Raw genomic sequence first — 25,537 nt, forward strand, 5'->3', positions numbered from 1 at the left:
CGACCGTCACACCCGCAGTGTGCTCCTTGTCATGATCGGGAAAAATCCGTAGATATATCAATGTGTAAATAATGACCTAACAATTAGTATGAAAAACATAAGTCAGCATTTGACTTAATGATAAATTGTATTTGCTGACAAGGTCATTGTATTTAGCTAGAACTTGCGAAATTATGACTTCAAACAAGAGTGTTGATATTCTTGTTTCATCAACTTGTATGTCAATAGCTTACCTGAACTTGTATGTCAATAGCTAGCCTCGTTTAGGAATTGTTCGTATGTGCAGCATGCTCTTGCGTATCAAATCAATTGGGAGACATAAACCCAATATGCAAGTGATAAGGGCCGGTATATTGCTCCATAAGTAAGGGAAGTTGACGATAGGAAAGTTAAAGTCATCACTATTATCATTAAGTTTTGTTGTTAGGTTACCATTTACGTTTTTTTTTCTTTCTAGTAAAATTTCCAAATATGAAACAGATACATGTATCAGACCATACATATGTCAAGAATTATCTTTACTATGCAGGTTTAAACCAACAAGTGAAACAAACAGTAAGCGCAAGCTAACGGGGGCTCTTCATATCATTCAAATTAGAACAACCATCCTTATTATGGCGAGAGTTCAGAAATGTGTGGTTACGACGACTTTATTGATGATCGTGCTGGTCCATGCAACTGCTGACATTATGAATGTTGAAAGCAAAGAAACGACTGACTCATCATACAAATGGACCAAGCCTTCGACGATTACAATAATGGAACCTCATAACAGAACCACTGAATTTTATCAGGACTCCTTCACATCTAGTGAGTGGACCAAAATGACCAAGCCTAGTACAAACAACACAGCACAAGCAGCAAAATATATCAAACGACAGACTATAAAACGTCCACCCCTTCCAGCTGGGTTGACGACAAGACTGATAACTCCACATACAAATGGACAAACAGTTCATTCCCCACGATGATTCCAATGCCCACTGTTATCCCTGCAGCTATGATGGGCGTGGGGGTTGTTGTCATGGTAATAAATGCTCTAGTAATGGTGGTCTCTGCAAGAAACTCTGAACTCCGACAAAACACAAACTATAATCTCGTTATGGGCTTGTCTCTGAGTGACTTTCTGATGGGGTGCACCTCCTTCTTGGCTGGAAGTCGATTACTCATTCCAGAATTTGCTGGGGCAGTAGTTTGGTGCATCATGGTGAATTTATGCGCCACAACAAGTTTGATCATGTCGCTTTTTCAGACTTTTTGTATTAGTCTTCATCGGTTCCTTGTTCTGTCAGAAAATGCCTGGGCACAACGCCTCTTTGATGGCAATTGGAAATATTACATTTACATTGTTAGTTGGGCTACAGCAAGCACCCTCTTTTCATCACTCATTTCCCCGAGCAGAGACCAATCCAAATGCTTTTATTCAACTATCTTTGGTAGAAATCAGAACATTGCACGCCTGATACTATATTCCCTAAGCGCAACCCTTATGGCACTGACCCTGATTTTCTATGTCCTTACGATTTATCAGGTGAGGAAACGATACATGAATATGTCAACTGGCCCAGATACTGGGAAGATGGAGGATATAAAGAGAAAGAGGGTCATTAAATCGATAAAATTAGTGAGCAAGATCCTTCTGGCCCTGTTCCTGTTCACTGGGCCATTTAATATTTCTCTCATTTTTACTACCACTCCTCAAGGCGTTACTATTGTCAGCTTTGCAGCAGCTAATTTTAATTCCATTTTGAACCCGATCATATATTGTTCTCATATTACACAATTAAGAAATGAGTTAAAATCCATGCTTTGTTGTAAAAATAAATAGGAATAACCATAATTAAAGGTCAAGGGCAACTTTGAATACACAACTTATCAGCTCATTTTTTGGTTGAGGTGACCTTGATTTTTGACGGAATTATGGCATTTTCAATTTTTAGCGGGAACCAGATTACACTTGCCTGTAGGGGACTAGTATTGCTAATGCAATACTCTCAGAATGCTTGTTCAATATATGGCATGTTAGGTTTGAACAAAAATTTGACTTCCTCCAATTCTTTTATTCTCAGGAGTAAATTATTATTTACTTTGAGCGCTATTGATTTTTTTTTTTTTTTTGCACAATCCTTTTTTTTTTTTTGAAAGAAAAAATGTAGTAAAGTTTGTTTTTGTTTTGTTTTGATTTTCTCTCTGTATATTATTGTTGTCCCCCGCTTTCACTGAAAGTGTGGCATATTAATTTGGATCTGTCTGACCGTCCATGCAGAACTGTATAGTTATGGTTTTATAGTTTTATATTTTAGTCTTTGACAATGACGATTTTAAGCCTTTGAGCTTATGCGATGAAATTTTATAATGCAACTCCACATGAGCTAAAGAAGACCCCTATTGAATTTGAGGTCAAAAGGTCAAGGTAATAATTCATACATCTGTGTGTAAAATTTCGTTTCCAGATGATATCTTAAAAAGTCTTTGAGCTTTTACAACGAAATTATATAATTTTACATTAACTCCTTACTGCCTAAAGAAGACCTCTTTTGATTTTGAGGTCAAAGGTCATATATTCATACATTGTAAATAACATTTTCCAGATGATAACTTTAGTTTTTTTTTCTTTGAGCTTTCTTTGATAAAATTTAATATAACAACCTCCTATGGCCTACAGAAGAACCCTATCGATTTTGAGGTCAAAAGATCAGAGGTATAAATTCATACATTCTGTCGGTGTAACACTTCTATCCCTAACTATATCTTAAAAAGACTTTGCAATGAAATTTTATATAACAACTCCTCATATCCTTAAAAAAACCATATTGATTTTGAGGTCTAAAGGTCAAAGTCAGAAATACATTGCAAATTATAGTTTTCAGATAAGAATTAGTTTCTTTAACTTTAAAAAAAACTCCTATTGACTTTCAGGTCAAAAGCTGAAAGGTCAAGGTTGACCCTTTTTCTTTCTCCATCTGCAAAATTTTTCCAGTTCTTCCACCCTCTCCTTTTTTTCTTAAGCGGGGGATACAATTTCTCTGAATTAGCTTCTTTAATTATGAATTCTCTGTCCTGTAAAATGGTAGAAATGCAGTTGTTGTATTATTGTGGTTGTTGTATTATTGTGGAAGATGTAAACTAAAGAAGTGTTTCATTAGATATACATAACTTGTATCAAATAAAATTTAAAAACATTATTACACTGATTTATTGTCACTGAATCTACATGGATGTGGCTTTTCTACAGCATTGTAAGAAGTCAGGAGTGTAATTCCATTCATTAAATCCACCTATGTGCATTATGCCAAAGGTTTGAAACAATCTGAGAAATGACTTGGAAAAGTTTCTTTTAGTTTTACACACAACTTTATGGCCTTGATGAAAGTACGGGATATTGATTCTATAACTCATATAATGACTACTGCCTATAGAGCAACCACGTTGTGAATTCACAAAATTTGGAAATTTGCAGTTTCACACCTGTATGAATTTATGCATTGACAAGATTTGTTAAAGCTGCATGGGGACATACATTTATTTATGATATTCCCGCAATGCTTGTCGCTTGATCAGAGGGTCATAGGTTCAAGCCCCCACCACGACAGACAGTTGATGAAAAATAGATGGTAACTGTTACTTCGCCAAGCACTTGGCATTTTAAAGTGAAAATTTTGTGGGTCTTTCAGATGAGACCTGACTTAAAAAATCCTTTAACAACATAAAAACCCCAGATATGTATTATTTTATAATAGTACATGTACCTCATAACTGTTACTCACAATAGTGAATAATGGTAATTATTAATATGTTAAAAAATATCAAAGATATCAAAAAATCACAATATACCCTAATACAAGGATGGGTACAAGCATGAATCAATTAATAACTATTTATATGACTTTTGGAACTGTCTTAAATGGACTGGGACTAAGCACAAGACGAAAACTTTATTCTTGAATATGAATGTATACATATTAATATTAGAAAATATACATTTTTTAAATATGTTGCTATAACAACAATATAGTCAACAAATTTTCTTTAACATAAATATGTCCGAATATTTATTTTATCCCTGAAGTGTAAATGTAAAACATTCTGTATTTTCTTAATACTTGAGTCAAGCAAGGGTGTAAAGAACCAGTGCATTAAAGTCTTTAGGATAAAATCCCATAAAAAGAAGTGGAGAGCTCAGTGTGTTTGGTTTGGCTTTTGTTTAAATCTCAACATGAGGTATCCTCCAATCCTAAAGATGAAGATAAAGGCAAACAGTGGCAGAATATACGTCCAATATGGCTGATTGACCCCGTACAAGTGGAGCACTTCATTGGAAGGAATGGAAGTGGAGTTACCATACAGACAGATGCTGAACTGGGACCCTGATACTGCAGTCTTCATGGCACAACTATAAAGGAAATGATAGATGTATTCAGAAAACAGGAGAAAGCAATTTCATTCTTTTGACCAAATCTGATAATCAATAATAACATCTTAAAATTCTTGTATTTCTTCCTCTTAATTTAATAATGTACATACATGTATGAATTGAAAACAATCAATATGTAGGATACACACAATTACTTGTTTTTAACCCACAAACTAAATAACACTGAGTAATAAGCAATGTTATTTACTGAAGAAATTACTTTATATTTGGTCCATCATAAAATTCCAGATACATCATGGCACTAAATGTATACTGCAGAAAAGACAGGTACTTGATCCAATCCAACCAAAAAGGTAGGCTCCTGGTATAAAAGCCACCTAAACAAATTGAGAAAAATATTGTTAGTATTTAAACATGACACTTTCAAATATAAATATAAAATTCTAGCATTCATTTGAAAAAAGAAAGGAGGGCTTTATCTTTTGAGTAGAGGTAACAAATGTGAAGTTTCTGATGTAATGATACCCAGTAGCATTGTTGCCATGATATAGATGGTGGCCTGGGTCATTCCTTTCCTGATGTCCATACTGACTATTCCCAGAAAGAGTCCCACACTCTGTATTAAATATAAAACACCAGTATTATAACACTATGGCAACAGTAAACTTAAGGTACATCATTCATTTGATCAGTTCTGAAAGTTGGCAACTAATTTTTTTTTTTAAAGTTCATCAAAAACCATATGCACTAAAATAATAATATTTGTTTTTTTTTTGAAAATAAAAAAGTTCCAATTATGGGCCAAAATTTACACCCCCCTCTTTTTTTTTTTTTTTTTAAATAATTTACATCATTAATTAAATTCTGTAAATTCAGACTGGTAATGAATTATGTTTATGAAATACTTACATAAGAGGCCCATGGGCCACAATTGTTCACCTGTGCATTTTATGCTCGATTTGACAAATACATGTACTGTGTAAATTATGGAATTATCGTGGCTTTTTCCTTGGTTACCCAAATATGAAGGAGTGTACATTTAGAGGCAAACACCTTAGTGTCGGTATTACTGTCTCATGACAGCATCTAGTATAAATTTTGCTTTAATAATTCAGCAGACTATTTGGAATAAATTTTGAAAGAATGGCCTTTCAAAGTGACAATTTTATTAAGGAATGCTAGTCGTTTATCCCAGTGAGATACTGAGTTATCTATCTTATCATCAGGTCAATGAACCTTATGAACCACTAAATACAGTGCATTTCAAATAGTACACTTCATTTACATAAAACGTACACAATGTCAGGTAAATTGCTTGCGTTCTATTAAAATTAAAATGAAAGGTTTTTTTTTTGTACACTTAAAATTTTTTTTTAAAAAAATATCTTGGAAAAAAAGGACTTAATTGATATTTGTAATGGAAGTTCATGTACACACTCACCTGTCCAGACACAGCATGTATAAACAGAGTTCCCAGTGTGGCAAAGTATGACCAAACCCCATTTAGACCCACACACCAGTATACAACTGTGATGAAGACCAAAGGCTGTATGACTATGAGCACCAGTTCGCTGGTCATTTTTGCCAGGTAGTATGCCGAGAGTCGATACCATCCAGCCTGCCTTTCCTTGTTTATAACAATTCTCTCCAAGGGAACTGAAATGAAGAAAACTAGCTTTTATTTGCTTATATGAAGTAGGTTTTATTAAAAAACAAATGGTGTTTAGAGATTAATTAAGATAAATATCAATTTGAAAATGAAACAAAACAGGAACTGGTTAATAAATGATTAATGCTACTATCCAAGGTAGATGTATTCATAAACATTCAGAATTCAAAGACACCCATATTATAAATACATGTACACAATAATGCATCAAAAATTATTTAAAATATATCAAACATTCCATACAGTAAAATCTAATAATCCTTATAAGGAACTCCATTGTTTTTCACTTGCAAGGAATAATTCTTAAAATACCCCGTCATTTCCTTTAGGTAATTGTTAAAAAAAGGAGGCCCAGGGGCCACATCGCTCACCTGAGCACTGTGGCTAGGAAAAAAGCAAAAATCAGTTTAGTATTGCAATGCTTAAATGCATAAGTGGTCCTGACTTACCCCTAAAAGCGAGGGGGGATATGATTTGAACAAAATTGAATCTACATTAACTAAGGATGCTTACATATTTTTTTTGACTAACTGTGACTTTTTTCCTACTAGTTTAAACTTTCATTGTGGCCTCTACCTACCCCTGAGGGTCATGATTTGATCAAACTTGAATCTACACTATCTGACGATGCTTCCATATAAAAATGACCAATCATGGCTTTGCTGTTCTTGAGAAGAAGATTTTTTAAGATTTCTCCTATATATTCCTATGTAAAACTTTGATCCTCCATTGTGGCCCCACCCTACCCCGGGGTCATAATTTGATCAAATTTGAATCTACACCACCTGAGGATGCTTCCATATAAGAATGACCAATCATAACTTTGTTGTTCTTGAGAAGATTTTTTGATATATTTCTTATATACTCATATGTAAAACTTTGATTGTCCACTGTGGTCCTACCCTACCCCCAGGGGTCATGATTTGAACAAATTTGAATCTACACCACCTGAGAATGCTTCCATATAAATATGACCAATCAGATTTGCTGTTCTTGAGAATAAAATATTTGAATATTTTCCCTATATACATGTATTCCTATGTAAAACTTTGATTGCCCACTGTGACCCTAGCCTACCCCCCGGGTCAGGATGGATATTTGAACAAACTTGAATCTACACTACCTGAGGATGCTTCCATATAAATATGACCAATCATGGCTTTGTTGTTCTTGAAAAGAAGGTTTTTAAAGATTTTCCCTATGTATTCCTATGTAAAACTTTGATCGCCCACTGTGGCTTCATCCTACCCCCGGGGGTCACGATTTGAAGAAACTTGAATCAACACTACCTGAGGATGCTTCCATATAAATATGACCAATCAAGACTTTGCTGTTCTATGACAGACAACGGACAAATTTTGATCAGAAAAGCTCACTTGAGCCTTTGGCTCAGGTGAGCTAAAAATGGCTATACAGAACTATGTCATATTTAACATCAAATACATGTACTTACAGGTAGTTACTGTGTCAAAGAGAGGAGTGAATCCCCAGTGCATGGACATGTAGAACAGCTGAAAAATGATGAAAAATAACATTAAAAAATACAATGTTGTCTACATTACAAATTTGTTTCTTAATTACAAAAGGTACATGAAACCTTTGATTTTTTTTTTCATGAATGACTTGGTTAGCTTATTTTCATGGATCACTTGTTTAGCTTATTTTCATGGATCACATGTTTAGCCTAATTCTATGTATCACTTACCACACCCATCCTGTCTCTTAGAGTTTCTTCAGTTCTTGGTAGTTGGAACCAAATCAAGCTCACAATAATTGTTAGCACCAGAGTTTCTATGAGTTTAAATTTGTTGAATAACTGGGACTTTGACGTCTTGAATGTTCTGATTGTAAGCTGTGTGTACTGGGTGATGAAGCCGGTGGGCCACTTTTTCTCATGGAGTGGGTTTGGAGATGAACTATCATCAGTTTTATCTAACTCCATTAAACTGACATGGACACTGTCATTTTCTGAAAAGAGAAATGAAATATTAATGCATGTCTTTTAAGGACAGATGATACTAAAAAATGGATGCCTGGATTGATATATATTTTTTGACCTATTTTGGTTGTAAATTATGCAAATAATAAATCTCTAAAATATTAAGAAATTGTAAACTTTCTATGATGCTCAAAATTCTTCCTTTCTGTAACCATCCTTATTAATCTATACAACTTTTCGCCACTTTAAATCCCATTATTGTGAAAATTTGAATGAAAAATGAAAATCTATGTGGTTAAAGTTATTCATTTTACTCCTCTGAACATAACTTAAGATGTTATTTTCCAGATTTTTGACAAAAGTTTGTTTGTATCATCTGTCCTTAAAGCATTATTCAAAAGAAAAAAAATATATAGAGAGATTAAACATTCCTTATGTAATATAGGTTCATGTAAAATGCATTACTGCTACCATTAGAAGGTTGTTCCATAATGTCCTCAGAGTATGTAGGTTCTGATTCCATGTTTTCATCTATACATGTAATATGTCCAGTGCTTCTTAATTTCACCGACCAATTAGAACTGTTCCTGCAATATACAATGTCTTCGATGAAAGAAAAAAAGGCAGAAAATGTTTAAGAAAAACAAATTCATCAAATCTTATGGTTCATTGACCCTCAGATAAGAGAGATAACTCTCACTAAGGTAGTACTTAAAAAAGCGGGCTTCATATTTTAGCAGCTTTAGCACAGACAATGATGTGCTAATTCATGAATACCGCTAAGAAATCATTTATAAATACAATTTACGACACAGACATGTATAGCGCTAATTCATGATTTCGCCAATAACTACATATCCAGTGATTGCGCTAAAATTTGAAAATGCCAATTTATTTACATGTACAGTATTCCTGTACAAAATTGTTAAAAAAGCCCATTTCTGTCAAATTCTGCTCTCAGTTTATTGAAAGAACAAATTTAAAATAAGCTAAAAAAAAGTACATAATTACCATATATATGCAGTCTATTGCTTTTTTTTTTTTTATATTTGTCTTTTTCTACATGTATGGTAAGAAACTTTTATTATCAAGTTCCATCTTTCAAGTCAAAGAATTCAACATACATGTGAGTCAGGCTGGGATGGGAAACATATCAAGTTTAGTTTCATTCAAGTACTTTACAAATGTATAGATTATAATACCAAAAACAAGAGGCCCATGGGCCACATCGCCCACCTGAGCACATTGGCAAGGCAAAAGCACAAATCGGTTCAGTATTGAAAAGATTAGGGGGGGGGGGGGGGCTTGAATTTTAAACTACTTGATGATGCTTCTATGTCAATATAACAAATGGCTTTGTTGTACTTGAGAAGATTTTAAAAAAAATTTTCCCATATATTCCTTTGTAAAAATTTGATCCCCCATTGTGGCTCCTCCCTATCCCAGGGGTCACCATTTGAACAAACTTGAATCTACACTACCTGAGGATGCTTCCATATCAATATGACTAAACATAGCTTTTCTGTTCTTGAGAAGAAATTTTTTTCTATATGTTCTTATGTAAAACTTTCGATCCCCCTATTGGGCCCCACCCTACCCTCAGGGGTCATCATTTGAACAAAATTGAATTTACACTACCTGAGGATGCTTCCATATCAAAATGACTAAACATGATTTTCAGTTCTTGAGAAGATATTTTCCTATATGTTCCTATGTAAAATTTTCGATCCCCCATTATGGCCCATCCCTATCCCCTGGGGTCATCATTTTAACAAACTTGAATCTACACTACCTGAGTATGCTTCCATATCAAAATGACTAATCATGGCTTTGCAGTTCTTCATCAGAAGATATCTTCCTATATATTTCTATTTCAGACTTTTATCCTCCATTGTGGCCCCACCCTACCCCAGGGGGTCATGATTTGAACAAACTTGAATCTACACTACCTGAGGATACTTCCACATAAATATGTTCAATCAGGGCTTTGTTGTTCCTGAGAAGAAGATTTTTAAAGATTTTTCCTATATATTTCTATGTAAAACTTTGATCCTCCATTGTGGCCCCGCCCTACCCCCGGGGGGGGGGGGGGGGGGCAGGATTTGAACAAACTTGAATCTACACTACCTGAGGATGCTTTCATATAAATATGACCAATTAGGGCTTTGCTGTTATTGAGAAGAAGATTTTTAAAGATTTTTCCTATATAACTTTGATCCTCCATTGTGGCCCCGCCCTGACCACAGGGGTCATGATTTGGACAAACTTGAATCTACACTACCTGAGGATGCTTTCATATAAATATGACCAATTAGGGCTTTGCTGTTATTGAGAAGAAGATTTTTAAAGATTTTTCCTATATAACTTTGATCCTCCATTGTGGCCCCGCCCTGACCACAGGGGTCATGATTTGGACAAACTTGAATCTACACTACCTGAGGATGCTTCCACATAAATATGACCAATTAGGGCTTTGCTGTTATTGAGAAGAAGATTTTTAAAGATTTTTCCTACATATTTCTATGTAAAACTTTGATACTCCATTGTAGCCCCACCCTACCCCCGGGGGTCATGATTTGAACAAACTTGAATCTACACTACCTGAGGATGCTTCCATATAAATATGACTCATCATGGCTTTGCTGTTTTTGAGAAGAAGATTTTTAAAGGTTTTTCCTATATATTTCTATGTAAAACTTTGATCCTCCACTGTGGCCCCACCCTACCCCCGGGGGTCATGATTTGAACAAAATTGAATCTGCACTAACTGAGGATGCTTCCACATGAGTTTCATCTTCCCTGGCTTTGTGGTTCTTGAGAAGAAGATTTTTAAAAGATGCTATTAATTTTTCACTAATTCTTTATTATCTCCCCTTGAAAGAGGGCATGGCCCTTCATTTGAACAAACTTGAATTCCCTTCACCCAAGGATACTTTTTGGCAAGTTTGGTTGAAATTGGCCCAGTGGTTCTTGAGAAGAAGTCGAAAATGTGAAAAGTTTACAGATGGACGGACGGACGGACGGACAGACAGACAGACGGACAGCCGGACTACAGACAAAATGTGATCAGAAAAGCTCACTTGAGCCTTCGGCTCAGGTGAGCTAAAAAACATATTCCTTCATACCTTATCTGATCCATTGCACTTATGATTTTTAATCTTGTTTTGTCATCTTCTTTAAGTTTTTCCACTAAAAATACACAAAAATAAACCATCACAAAGTACATACATGAACTAAAACTGACAAGATGTTTTGAATAGATAGATGTTCTAAAATATTCAACCTATGCTCATATATTCATAAAGAAAACCAGATGGATATATATATTTTTTTTTTGGAGGGGGTTGTCATAAACCTGGAACTGACCTAAATGCGGACCAATACCAAACCCTCTACAGACATACAATTGTATGGGCAGATGAACATGCAGTGACAAACAATAGACATGATGACTCTAGTTATCTATTTTTCTGGCGTATGAATGGACCCTCTGAAGTTTCTGATGGCATATCAAGTTGTAAACTGTGCAATGGTTTTCTAAGCAGTAGCTCCATGGAACTTTCTAGATTTTTAAGCCACTTTACCCCTACAACATCTTAGCAGGTGTGTACAGATACATTCCGTATATTTTCAAAGGAATACTTTGTATTTTTAAAATATTAGAGTAGGACAATTACATATAAAATCCGCTGGGTTGTAGTGTGGTGCCATGGGAACATCAGCTTTGTGGAAAAAATCCACCACTTTCTCTGTATCCCCATAGAAGGCCAACTGAAATAACAAAAAAAAAAGATACACAAATTCTTAACATTCAAATACAATTTTATTTTTATAAGTAGGAGAAAGGTGCAAAAAGACAGAATTACAGTGCAAAATTTCTAAACATTAGGTAATATTGTTTTTCACATTACATGTAATAATATTGATATTCAATTTAATGAAATATACCAGGTTTCATAGATTATTCTCTGAAGCCTTGGTGACTTCTTATTCATATCATAAATTAAGTGATGAGTTGACATTATATGAATTTAAAAGTGGTCATAACAAACACAAAAAGACAAACACTACAGATGGTTATGTGCATCTTTAAAGCTTTATGACGAGGAAAATAAATGTGGAAAACATAAGCAAGTCATTTTCAAGTTAGTAAAATGAAGGTTAGAAAGTTACCATGATAAAAACCAAACATGTTAGATGCTGGAAAAATCACATGCACACTCAGTACACAAGTGTCAGTATCTACAACATAAAAGTGAGTGAGTTAGTTTCAAAATAAGCATGTAAGGAAATATAATCAAACTGAAGCAATGGTTCATCTACATGCATCTAAAGCACACAGCCATATGTTACCAGGCAATATAAATGCTATTTTCATTTTTAATGGGACTTTAAATCAAACCAAAAAACTGACAGCCATAGAGGGCCCTGCTAAGGGCTGTTAAAGGACTTATAAGATATACATTTAAGTATACATACATACAGACAGACAAAGTGACATGACCCTTAACAGCTTTTCTCTAGTAAAATTCTTCCATGTAAAATTTGAAAACGTTATGCTTAAAACTGTTTGAATTATGAAGTTACAACAAAAGTGTCAAGAATATACATGTGCATTCAAACATAATTCAGACAGACAAATCTATAGGGTCTTGCTCTTATAGTAAAGTACGTCTGCACAAAACATGAAACATTATGCTGAAAACTATTTGAGCTATTGCATCACAACAAAAGTGCAATGGATATACATGTACATTCAAACATACGAACAAACAGATGGACAAAGTGATATGACCCTAAACTTTGTAGGTGTCTTGCTCTTATAGTAAAATAGTTCTGTACAAAAGTTGAAAACATTTCATTGAAAACTGTTTGAGTTATAGTGTCACAACTAAAGTGTTGATGGACAGATGGACAATGTGATTCCTATAGAACTCCTGCAATTCAAGTCCAATAAAAGTTTACAAACATGCTTGAAGGAATAAAAATCTCACATGTATTTTGGTGGTGGTGGTGGTGGGGGGGGGGGGGATATTACCTCTCCATCAGAGATGAGCAGTAGTTTGTGGAACTGGTAGAAGATATAGCTGGAAGGCTGATGAATCGTCGTAATGACTGTTTTCTTGTGACCTCTAGCATAGGACTGTAGCATCTCAATCAGACTGAAAGCTGTACTATAGTCCAGGCCTGATGTGGGCTCCTGTCAATGAAAAACAAATACAAGAGGCTCTCAGGCCACAGGGCTTACCCGGGTCACCTTCAACTGAGATATCAACCTCCAATTCACTTCCTGTCAAAGAATCCCACAGGGGTGTGCAATTATCATCGCCCGATGCCCGGGGCTACCACTTTTGGGTGTCAGGCTAGTAGTTTTCTGCACGGAGGTAGCCCCTTGGGCTAGTAAAAATTAAAACTACCAATGTAATGCATGAAAATCACTATTGGTATTTTCACTCATTGTTTGCCATTATCTTAATTCAAATGGGGATTCCCCATTTGAATGAAAATACCATTAAAATTCTTGTAATGGAATTTAACTCCTACTATTTCCAAAATAAATCATATTTGCAAAACACATTTCCCTAATGAAAACTATCTTTAATTCAAGATGTGTTTAATAAAAAATAGTGTTGATGGTCAGTTGATCACCTGATGATGATGATGATGGCACAGTAATGTACTTACATCCAACAGAATCATAACTGGATCTGTGACAAGTTCACAGGCAATGCTGGCTCTTTTCTTCTCTCCCCCAGACAAACCCCTCACCCAGACATCCCCCATGACTGCCAGACAAATGAAGATACATGTCATATGTCAAATATCTGATAAATCTACCATCAGATTCCACAGAGGCTAAGGGACCATTTCAAATTTATATGTACATTTATCGATACTGTAAACCAACTTTTTTTCGCATGCGAGAAATATCCACAATTTTCGTGACCTACTTTAACTTGCGAATATTAATCACTGCAAACCATTTATTTTGCTTTGTATTTGAAGAGAATGTTTCCTCAGTATGCAATAATTAATTGTCTTGGATTGATTTCAAACTGATGAAAAGTGAATAAAAGATGATGCGAATAATGGTTTACAGTATGTAATATATTTTTGACTTTTCCCCCAAGAATTATTTTTGAACTTAGCATAGTCTGTTATATATATATATATATATATATATATATATATATATATATATATATATCCAAAATTGAAATAAAGTCTCAGTAATCGGATTACAATATTAAACAAATATAAAAAGAAAACACAAGAATTCTCCGTAAAGCTTTAGCGCTTTCATTAAAAATCTTCAGAAGCTTTACATTACAAAAATGTATACAACGGTAACATAGTAACAATGATTATGACGTTAAACTAAGCGGAACGTTTAATGTCTATATTGTGACGTCATAGATAAAATACTGCAATGATGATGAAAAAGTTCGGGAAAATCATAGGTAGTTTATAAGAGACTATTAAGTTTTGGCTTTAGAATACAAATAAAATGTTTTTCTTTTTCCCGTCTCTGGATATCACTGGCACATCTGAGTTTATAAAAAGGGACAATGTTAAATCGTTTTTTTCCACAAGTTTCCAGGTGTGCACTTAACTGGATTTGTCTATATTCAGGTGTACTGATGTGTTGCTTATGTACACGTACACGGGCACGGAGACTGTTGCCAGTTTCACCAATATAATATTCTTTGCATCCAGGACATATGATGGCGTATATGACATCTTTCGTATCACATGACATGTTGGCATTAACTTTAAATTCACGCCCGTTAAAACTATAACTCGTCCCTTCTGTAATGTAGTCACATGTGCCGCAGCGAGGGTCTGTACACTTTGACACTGTATAATTATGGTCAGCGAATTGGGATATATATATATTATTTTCAGTGTAAAAGCACTTACTTGTGTCTACGCATTTTGACAAATCTAAATCCTTGATAATTTCATCAACTTTGGATGTGATCTGCTCATTGGACATTTTATCTGGTAACCTTATTTTGGCTGTAAACTGCAATATTGAATTAGTTACTAGTAAGTGAGGCTATCTGACTGTTACTGAAGTAAAGCAGTTCTTTCAAAGAAAAGAACTATAGAAAAGAATTTCAATTATGTTTATCTTGAATACATGTACATGTAATATACAATGGTATATATTTCTTGAACAATATTTCTATAAATGTATATATACTTCATTTCCTCCAGAGTTGACAAAGACTTTAGATTTTGACTTTTATACATGACCTTAAGTATTTGTCAGACCTGAAGCTTTGTCATTAGCTTTCAATTTGGCCAGATAAAATCTTAATATTCTAAATAGTTCAAACCAACATGAAAGGTCATAAATGACAGTTTTACATTTATGACAAAATCTCCAAGTTATTAGTAAGGACTGCTTATTTCTCTCTGCTACAAAGTAATCTTGACTTGCACAGACAAAGTTTTATACCTGTGTATCCTAACTATTCTTTTTCAAGTTTCAACAAAATCTTGCAAAAATGATTTATGTCCATGAACTTTGGTAGAACATATTCTTATAACTAGAAGACTGACCAGTCAGCAAGGGCCCCGCTGAGGGATAGAAAAATAAGGGTGCAGCTTACGGAATGAGAATTTTACTTGATTACAAAAATTCAAAAATGAGCAACAGCAACTTTAAGAAAATTCCTAAATATCCAACAATCTGTAAATAGTATCCTTGTATTTACATAAGGAAGTAAAAAAAAAACCCATAATATCTTGTTAAAAGGTGTTAATTAATCTTAAAGTGACAGATAAAGATAAGCCTAAATTTTCTGCAGCAGATTAATCCCAAGGGATTAATTGTACTGCTCTCTCATCTTTTCTTCTAAGTTTACAATAAAAACTTTTTCAGCAATGACAGAATGAGGTTATTATCTGATTACCTGTTAAAATTAATAGTATTCTTGAATTTACATAAGGTAGCCAAAAAAAATGATAATAATAATAAAAAAAAAAAAATAAAAAGACATCTTTATCTATATATATTTTGTTTTTAGAATTCAATAAAATCATACCTCATTGTGTATTTTAATAAAAAAAAAAAATATTATTTAAATCCATATTTCAGAGAATGTAAACATTATTCAGAATTGAATTTAACTTCAAAACAAACTTCATTTGCAGACAAAGGTGTTAATTAATCTCAATGTGACAGATAAAGATAAATGCTTTGGATTTTCTTCAAGAGGAGAGTCAATTAATCCCAAGAGACTCATTGCAGCTTTCATAAATTTCAATAGGAACATTCTCAGCAGTTATCTCTCTTTGCCCTGGCAATCATTCTAATGTAAAGTTAGGGAATCTACCCAACCACCCCAGCTCCTAACCGGATGACATAGAGAACCAAACTTAGCATCAAAATATGTCTCACTGCCTATTCAACCAACATACCCAATTTGAACTTAATTGGTCGACCATAAAAAAAGTTATTAGAAAAAAACAGAAAATTTGTGGACGGAAGATTGACAGACGGACAGACAGACAGCTGGACAGACAGACGGACAGACAGAGTGATTACTATAGGCATCCGCAAATCCTTGCGGGGCCCTAACTATGGACTCAAGATGAAGGTCACACATCAATAAAATTTATAATACCTGCAATGTCTCCCGGAGTGTGAGGCTTGGGAAAAAAATATCCTGTTGTAAGACATAACAGATTTTTCTCCTCAGGTCTTTTGTAATGGTGTTTCCATTCACAGTAATGGTTCCTGAGGACAGAGGGGTGTGGCCAGCTAATGTGTTTAGCAAGGTGGACTTCCCTGCACCTGATATGAAAATCCAAAATCAATGTGCTACTTCTTGCTCAAAGAATCTAGTCTTTGAACAGTCCAGAATAAAACCCTTATTTTTACAGAAAAAAAATCTTTCAGATGTTTCCTTCTTTTAATATAACTGAAATTTTAATAAGGGATCCTCTTTTTCAGCCCCATGTCTACTACAGAGACCACCTGTCTCCACCATTTGAACAAAGTTGAAACATGTGAATCTACATGTATATTAAATGAAGATGCTAATTCATATACATGTATTATAGCACTTTTTTCTGTATAATTGAGCAAAGCAATGTATGCAGTATAGTATATAAATATACCTTCAATAACATGAAGATTGCATGTGAAAAAAAAAGATTGATCTTACCACTGGGCCCCATAATGGCCAGCAACTCTCCTGGACTGGCCAATCCACTCACATTGTTTAGAATAAGCCTTTTGTCCACCTCTACACTTATATCCTTAAATATGAGCTCCATAATGGTGATGTCAAATTAGATCACTTAGCATCCATGCAGTGACATACACCAGCATTTTGAGCATCCTTACAGATAATTAGCCACTGGCAGGTAATCTGCAAAATGTTCAGGATAATTAAAAACTTATCTTTAATTTCCCACAGTAAAAAAAAGTTCAGGTAAATTACTAAAGCTAAAGGACTACACTGTCAAACTCCTCCTCCAACATTACGTTAGTATACTATGGATTATAATTGCTACTTCCTCATGTATATATACATAGAAAGCTAATAGAAGCTTATAACACTGTATTGATCTTTCTACATTCATGTACTATTAAGTCCTATAATATGCAAAGCAAGATCCTTTATACAGTTTCATAAATAAATGCTTGCATGTGTAGAATCTGCTAATAACACCATGCATGTATATTCAACAAGTACCTGGGCATGACACTACATAACCCTCTCTGTTTAAATAATTTAAAGTTCACAACAGGTGCTTGAAATTGTAATGCTACCCGAATTTTCAAACACAACACTGCTGCAGACAAAAACTATGCTGTAAATAGAAATCTCACCTGTCACAGCAGAGCAAAGATAATGTCAATATCTCTGTACTTCACATCAACAGTTCAGCTACAGTGCGAGTATTCTGTACAATAATACAGAAGTACTGGTATTAAAAATTAAGGGATAGCTATTGGAAAGACAAGTCATGCCCCAGTTACCTGATCACACCTTTAACTGCTGAATAAACATCATTATTTGACTCAGAAGTACATTGTATGTATCAAATTTATCATGGCTCTGTGAGCATTACAAATAATTATACAATTTATACTTACTTTCAATAAATACTCTTTCTCAAATAAAAACTACCTATTTTGCATAATATTTAAGTGAACTCTCAATAAAGCATAGTGTTCAAACCAAGTTTTGTAATAAGCTTTTCAAAACAATGAACTAGTTTACTCATGTGTAAATTTTGAGAACATTTTGAGAATCCACTTTTGCATGTTTGTTATATTGATTAAATGCCATAAGATGTACATCTTGGGCCATAAAGATTGTAATAAAACTAAGTACAGGTACTGTGAGCACTGAGCTCACAAAATGATACCCTCTGCCTCCCATATGTTTATAATGGCAAAATCCATGTTTTGCTATGGGGGACCCAATTTAACTGTCTGATCAAAAAGTAAAGGAGGAGTTGCGGATAAGAAATGGGTACCCCTGAATATTATAGAAAGAATGGCAGTATTCTATATTGTGCAATTGGAAAACCAAAATATGTGTCTGATCAAATAGTAAAATAGGAGGTGCACAATGGCACTTTGTAATATCAGGTAAATATTCTGTGAAAGTATCATTAAATTTTATTCGGTGGTAAAGGAAAAGTTGCGGATAAGAGATGGGTACCCCTGAAAATTATAGAAAGAATGGCAGTATTCTATATGGTGCAATTGGAAAACCAAAATATGTGTCTGATCAAATAGTAAAATAGGAGGTGCACAATGGCACTTTGTAATATCAGGTAAATATTCTGTGAAAGTATCATTAAATTTTATTCAGTGGTAAAGGAGGAGTTGTGGATAAGAGATGGGTACCCCTGAATATTACAGAAAGAATGGTAGTGTTCTATATTGTGCTATTGGAAAACCAAAATATGTGTCTGATCAAATAGTAAAATAGGAGGTGCACAATGGTACTATGTAATAAAGAATCTGTGAAAGTATCATTAAATTTTATTCGATGGTAAAGGTGTGTGTGTGTTTGGGCCCGGGGGAGGAGAGTGAGTGGGTGCCTAACAAAAGTTAAGCAAGTAATAATTCATATCAGGATTGATGTGCTCTTTTGAGAGGGGATGCTCCACTTTGCGGTGCCCTTGTTAAGTTATTATAGCCATTTAAATGGAAAATAAACATTTTTAATGAAGAATTGCAGATTTCTACATTGTATTTTTTTCCCAAGTATTTTGGTATTTGATAATTAGACCTTGTGACAGGTGTTAACAACATACATGTGTATACTTATCATGCTTAATGACAACTCTATTATTATTTATTTAATACAGAAAAAAATTATATAAGCTAGCTAATGAGTCACTTGCATACATGTAGTATATAGTAGTATAGTGTATTAGGTCCCTGCAGACATTATGTATCAATAAGAATTTAATTAATTAAAGTTTTAAATTCTTCTTAACGTGAACTTGTAGTATTATATATGTAGGACCTAGTGCTTACTCTATAAGCATCAGCTAGGATATCAAATGAATACTCATCTCTCAGCAAGCTATGATTTGGTAGGCCTAGAAAAAACGTTTCTTTCCACTTTCCCAACCGACCCTTATATATAAATTTTTTTTAATGCTTTTTTTTTTTTTAGTGAAAATCTGAATTTTCAGTTTTTGTCTGATGTTTAAGAATCTCTGCAATCAATTTAATTAAGTCACAGAATTCTTTAAAAACACTATTTCTTTTGTCATCAGTGTTTCTTGGATGTTTTTTTTTAAGTCAAGGATTTTTTTTTAAGTGCCTACCTACGTGACATATTACCTATAATTTTTTTTCAGCCTGAAAGTGGAAATAATTTTTTAATTCTTGGCCTTACTTTCTGATAAAATTGCACTGATTTAATTACCGATATATATATATATATGCATGTTAATCATAAAGCGCCTTTTAAAATCAATTTCTAGCATCAAGGAAATCACATCTTATCAGGTCCAGTCCAAAGACTATTTCTACCTAGTACGTAGCTATTAATAACTACGTAGGTATTTAAACCTACCCAAAGTAGCTATTTTTACCTACTTTTAGCATTACTTGCATTTTGTGGCCAAACGGCTGAACGGCGCAACATGGTGAATACCAAATTTCTTAATACAGTCACACTGATGATGAATACAACAAAATTTTGGCCAAAAAATGATTACGTCGTAAATTAACAATTTTGCATTAATTACTATGCAAAATTGATAATTTATGAAGTAATCATTTTTTGGTCAAAATTTTGTTGTATTCATCATTAGTGTTACTGTAGCAAGAAAATTGGTACTCACCATGTTGTGCCGTTCAGCTGTTTGGCCACAAAATGCAAGTGATGCAAAAAGTAGGTAAAATAGCTACTTTCGATAGATTTAAATACCTACGTAGCTATTATAATAGCTATGTAGGTAGAAATAGTCTTTGGACTGGGCTTGCTTATTCATAAATTCATATGCATTATAATTTTTTGATTATATACTATGTCTATTCACAAATTACACACATATATTTGTGATATGTATTCACACTACTGTCTAAAAACATTGCCACTTCTATTTAAAAAAGCACGAATCAATCATTTTCGTCTTGAACATGTAGATCTACATTGAAGGATATTTACATGTTGATCAAAATGATCAATATTTTCAACTAATGAAATGAAAAAAAAGATTCTATTGTGACAAACACTTCAAATTCAATTACTTGATTTAGAATCTACTTCAAAGTAGTTAGAATAATCTAATTGTTTCTCGGGACAAACCCTCACCACATATCGTTAACAGGTTAAACCGAGTCCGTAGTATATGAACGTTCCAACTTCAAAGTGAAAGTGAAACTAGGATTACTTCGTTTGGTTTTGCAGTATAATGAATGGTTAACTCATCACAAACTTGTGTTTATCGACACAACTAGTCTAATGAAAAAAAATTCTACTCACAAATATTCCACAAATTGTTATACAACATCTGGTCTACTCTGTCTTTGCCGCTTTCATCGATTCCATCTTTTCGAGATACGCAACGAAAGATAACTCTTTCATAAAGAGGCCCATGGGCCACAACGCTCACCTTAGTAACTTAGCCCTGCTGGTTCTACAGATTATAAAAAAAATTTATATTCCCATGAAAAATCGTCACGAGTTGATGTACTGAGTTCCAGTGGACTTGGTTTCAAGTCTTGATTAGAAACCCATATTATGGCCCCACTCTAAGACCATCTCTGTCCTCTCAACATGGGGATGTTTCAGAATAATATGACTAACATGGCCTTTCAGTTATGGAGAAGAAAATTCTTTTCCTGTATAGCACCAATTTGAGGGGGGGGGGTCTTTTAAGGTCATAAAATATTTCACATAAAATTTCATTACAAATTAATTAAAGCTGATTCCAGTGGATTTCCTTATTACCTAGCTGGAAAGTTTCTTCAATAATAGGCAAAACTCTTAGGGCAAAAATAATGGAATTGGGATTTCCTGGTAATATGCACATCTACACACTGTGTACTAAATATCTGCAAAGTTTGACCAAATTCTGTGCAGTAGTTTAAGAGGAGTTGTGCTAACAATCTGTTCATCTCTATATTCAAGATATGGCCAAAAATCTAATTTGAAAAGTGCCGCAATTCCCAGAAAAATAAAGGAATCGGAATTTCCTGGAAATATTCACATCTACACATTGTGTCCTAAATATCTGCAAAATTTGACGAAATTCTGTGCAGCGGTTTAAGAGGAGTTGCGCTGACAAAAAAAAACAGGACTGACAGACTGACTGACAGGTCAAAAACATTATACCCCCCGCAACTTGTTGTGTGGGGTATAATAATCTAACTGTGCCTCAGGACAGGCCCTCGCCACAGTCAGAATGTCTCCCATATACCGGCAATGTAGCAGAAAATATCACAATCGCTCCAAAACGATTTTGGAGAAACTAAATAAAGTTGCATTGAAAATTTGTAAAGGAGGTCAAAGGTCATGGTTAAGTGGACTGTCATGCTGATAATTTTCATAGTACCTGGTATGTGTATCTAATTTGATAAACAGTGCACATGCTAAATAGCATAGACTTACCTCTCAAATCAAATGTCAAAAATAATAAGCTGTACATGTGTGTTGGCTCTATGAAGTATTTTGAAAAGTAGGTCAAAGGTCAAGAGGGTGGGTTGGTATTTTACAAAAGCCATAGTGCCAAGGTATGTAGTATGTGCTAAACATTAAATTCATACTTCTTACAGTTCTCAAGATATGAAGTGTCAGAGACAGACACAGGCTAAAGTGATCCCTATAAGTGTCGCTCTGCAGGTGACCAAAAAATGATGTCTGTTTGTGTGGGATGAATCATCTTTGTGTTTCATATACATGCATGTATTCTCTCTCAATTTTATTTCCTTGGAGGATAAAAGACTTCTCATTTGACCAAATTTGGGGGTCAGGCATGTTTGATTATCCGGTGGCCATGCAGATAACTGAGATGGTAGAGCACCTGACTTATTTATTCAGGGGGCCCAAAGTCAGATAGGTTTGATCGCTAGAGGCCAGACATCTTGGTAGAGCACCTGAATCCTGGTCTGGTCTGTTGCATCTTTCTCCCTTCGTGTTACACAAAATTAAATCCCATTCAGCCATGCAGTGACATATTGTATCAATTCATTTTCAGTTGCATGAAACAGACTCGGAGGTTCTTGAGAAACATTTAAAAAAAATATCCTAAAAGACAACAAAAGACATATGGAAGATTATCAGACTCATCTACACTTTGATCAAGCTTTTGGGATACGTTTTCATGATTCCTTTCTACATAAAACTATCAAGTTAAGATGCGATTATGTCAAATTATGCATAGGAAGTTACTGTATGGCAAGAATTAATTAATTTTTAGCACCTGCTAACTTTGGCTTATTTTAGTGTTTTGCAGTATCGGCTAAAATTTTAATTGCAAAATTTTCACCCGGTTGTGTATATATACTAAATGCAAGAAAGATAACTTTGATCAGTTTCAAAGATCCTTTTCTGCACATCTGCATTGAACTCATTACGACGGTAATTCATGATTTGGCCTATTTTGATGTAAAATTATTGGTTTTAGTGTTTCTTTGCAAATATCAGATACCTGCAGCATTCTCCTTTTGAGTGGCATAATTCTACTGGTTTGCAATGTCGTGGAACTTTGTGTCTGCCAGAAAAAAATCCTTCAAATTACTGGCACATCTTTGGGCAAACAAACCGCCAAATTTTATTATTTACATCACTAAAGAAACCAGCTATAAGATATGCTTAAAAATTGTCCGTATTTAATTATGAATTTGATTTCTTCTGGAAAATCATTAGCATGAAAGCAAAATTTTAGAAGTGCACAGATGGATGATGAAGTTATTCATTTTTAGAGGAAAAAAAGTGGAGCTAGGTGCCTTATAAGAAATGTGCGTTTCTTCCCTTAACTGGTAATGGGAATTATTATGTACGTTACCCCAAAACACAGGTAATCAAAGATTATGAAGCTCACCTTGACAAATGTTACCTATGAGAAAGGCAAGTCTCACACCAAATTTTGTTCCTAGTTAGAGTATCCATCAAAATTGATTTCCATGCAAGTTTCATTTCAGTAGGACTTATTGTCACTTGGGAATGTACCTGCTCCACAAACTAAATTAACTCATCCAGAAAATGTAGGTCAGATCAAGCAACCAAGCAAATCTGGTAGAGTTCATTCCTAGACCAACATTCATGCATTACTCCAAAAACTTTAACTTGGTCATTCATCTGGGAAATGTAAGTCAGATCCTGCATCCAAAGAAAGTCCGATAGGTATCTACTCCCAGATGAATGACCAAGTTAAAGTTTTTGGAGTAATGCATGAATGTTGGTCTAGGAATGGACTCTACCAGATTTGCTTGGTTGCTTGATCTGACCTACATTTTCCGGATGAGTTAATTTAGTTTGTGGAGCAGGAAAATGTAGGTCAGATTCAGAATCCCATGCAAGTCTAATACTGTCCATCCTTATATATGCATCAAATGTAGGTCAGATCCAGCATCCAAAGCAGGTTGGATAGTGTACATCCTGAGATGCATCATCCCTGCAAGTTTGCATTGGTAAGTAACTTTGGAATGTACATACTCATAAACTTAAGCCTGTTCACTCATCTGGAAAATGTAAGTCAGATCCATGATCTGGATCAAGCCTGGTAGTGAACTCCATAGATGCATCATCCATGAAAGTTTGGCTTAGGAATGACTTGCTCCTGAAACTTTAACTGGGATGCTGAGGCTAACGCCTAGGCTGGGGTATAGCATAACTTATCTCGACTTCAAGGAGGTGAGCCAAAAAAGCCAACAAATTAAGTAAATGTTAACCAAAAAAAAAATAAAAAAGATGGATTTAATCCTAAATTGGATTGCATCTGACATGTTACAAAATTATTTCTCAGAGAATGAAGAACATGTACACTTCAATTTAGGACTCCTGTTGTTAATTTAATAAACCTTACAATACATACACAAGCATAGTCACATACCCATGGATGATCTCGTCTTTTACCCATCACCCATGGGCAAACTCGCCAAAATAATCGTTGTAAAATATGCTAATTTGTTGATTATAGACAGCCAATCAGAAAATTGGAACTCTTCAATTTTGAAAATATGTTGAATAGTTTGCTTTTTATGCTTAATGTCTTGACGCTCGTTAAAAGGTGCAAACTTTGTTTTAAAACAATTTAAGACAAATTTTACAGGTCACTTATATCAAATGCCAGTAAGAAATTATATGGGAGTACCTTTCTCAAACAGCGAAATGCACTGGTGAGTGGATTTAATTGCAATCCATGTGTTAACTACGGAAAAGTTTTAGTCATCGCCAAACATACATACGTAACGTAAACTTTAATTTGTTGATTTGCCATCGCGACTCTGTGGAGCAGCTAATCAAATGAAATGCACATATTAATTACATACGACAATATTTCAGCGTGTTTGACCACGGGCAATGACTAAAAGACGAGATCACTCGTGTGTATCCAACGATGATGCACAAGTATACATTACTTTATTTACAACAACTTGAGCACAATGTCAAAACAGTCTTTAAATAATGTCAACAAATAAATAAAATTCCTAATTATTAAGACTATGTTCCTTGTGCATTTTGTTTGTACTGTCTCAGTGCCTGTAGAAACACTTGCTTTGTCTCTTCCATCATTTCTCCAAACATTCGGAGATCCTCTTCTTTTGCCTTAAGAGTACTTTGTAAGGCTGCTTTCAGAGCTTCATTTTCATCCCTCTGAATCTCCAGACTTAAGAAAAGAAAGAAATGAGACATCATTTTTTTTTCTTTTGTTTAAGGTTCAACAATCCTCTGCTCATTCTTTAAAAAAATTACCTTAAACTTATGTTTCAAAAAGAGATTTAATACATAATTAGAATACACACAAAGTCAGCAAATTTTGCTTGGCAAAATTCGACCAAAATCAATTTTTAACTTGACAATTTTATAAAGGAATAATGATTTTTTTTCTTCCC

At 34.3% G+C, this 25,537-nt stretch overlaps 2 protein-coding genes across 3 annotated transcripts in view; both read right to left on the minus strand.

Moving 5' to 3' along the window:
* Window positions 1-4,024: 4,024 nt before the first annotated feature.
* On the minus strand, window positions 4,025-21,028 carry LOC133186690 (uncharacterized). Of its 2 annotated transcripts, none has more exons than XM_061321944.1 (15): window positions 20,964-21,028; window positions 17,163-17,369; window positions 16,620-16,789; window positions 14,905-15,010; window positions 13,669-13,769; window positions 13,022-13,183; window positions 11,661-11,754; window positions 11,109-11,172; window positions 8,455-8,570; window positions 7,750-8,012; window positions 7,498-7,555; window positions 5,817-6,031; window positions 4,901-4,991; window positions 4,635-4,752; window positions 4,025-4,393 (listed from the first exon to the last, which is right to left on the minus strand). In XM_061321944.1, the coding sequence occupies exons 2-15, from the start codon at window positions 17,272-17,274 to the stop codon at window positions 4,180-4,182; spliced, it is 1,884 nt and encodes a 627-aa protein (XP_061177928.1). In that variant the 5' UTR covers window positions 17,275-17,369; window positions 20,964-21,028; the 3' UTR covers window positions 4,025-4,179. The 2 variants fall into 2 exon arrangements, with proteins under 2 accessions (XP_061177928.1, XP_061177927.1); XM_061321943.1 differs by lacking the exon at window positions 20,964-21,028 and adding an exon at window positions 17,834-17,888.
* Window positions 21,029-24,472: 3,444 nt separating this feature from the next.
* Window positions 24,473-25,537, minus strand: part of LOC133186693 (coiled-coil domain-containing protein 13-like) — a 55,017-nt gene continuing 53,952 nt past the window's right edge. The window contains exon 17 of the mRNA XM_061321949.1: window positions 24,473-25,311. Coding sequence (XP_061177933.1) covers window positions 25,146-25,311 — 166 coding nt within the window. The 3' untranslated portion in view covers window positions 24,473-25,145. The remainder of the gene's footprint in view (window positions 25,312-25,537) is intronic.

Source organism: Saccostrea echinata, unplaced genomic scaffold (assembly GCF_033153115.1).
Source record: "Saccostrea echinata isolate AGI-Se365-2 ecotype Australia unplaced genomic scaffold, CSIRO_AGI_Sech_v1 ptg000014l, whole genome shotgun sequence".
Lineage (NCBI taxonomy): Eukaryota > Metazoa > Mollusca > Bivalvia > Ostreida > Ostreidae > Saccostrea > Saccostrea echinata.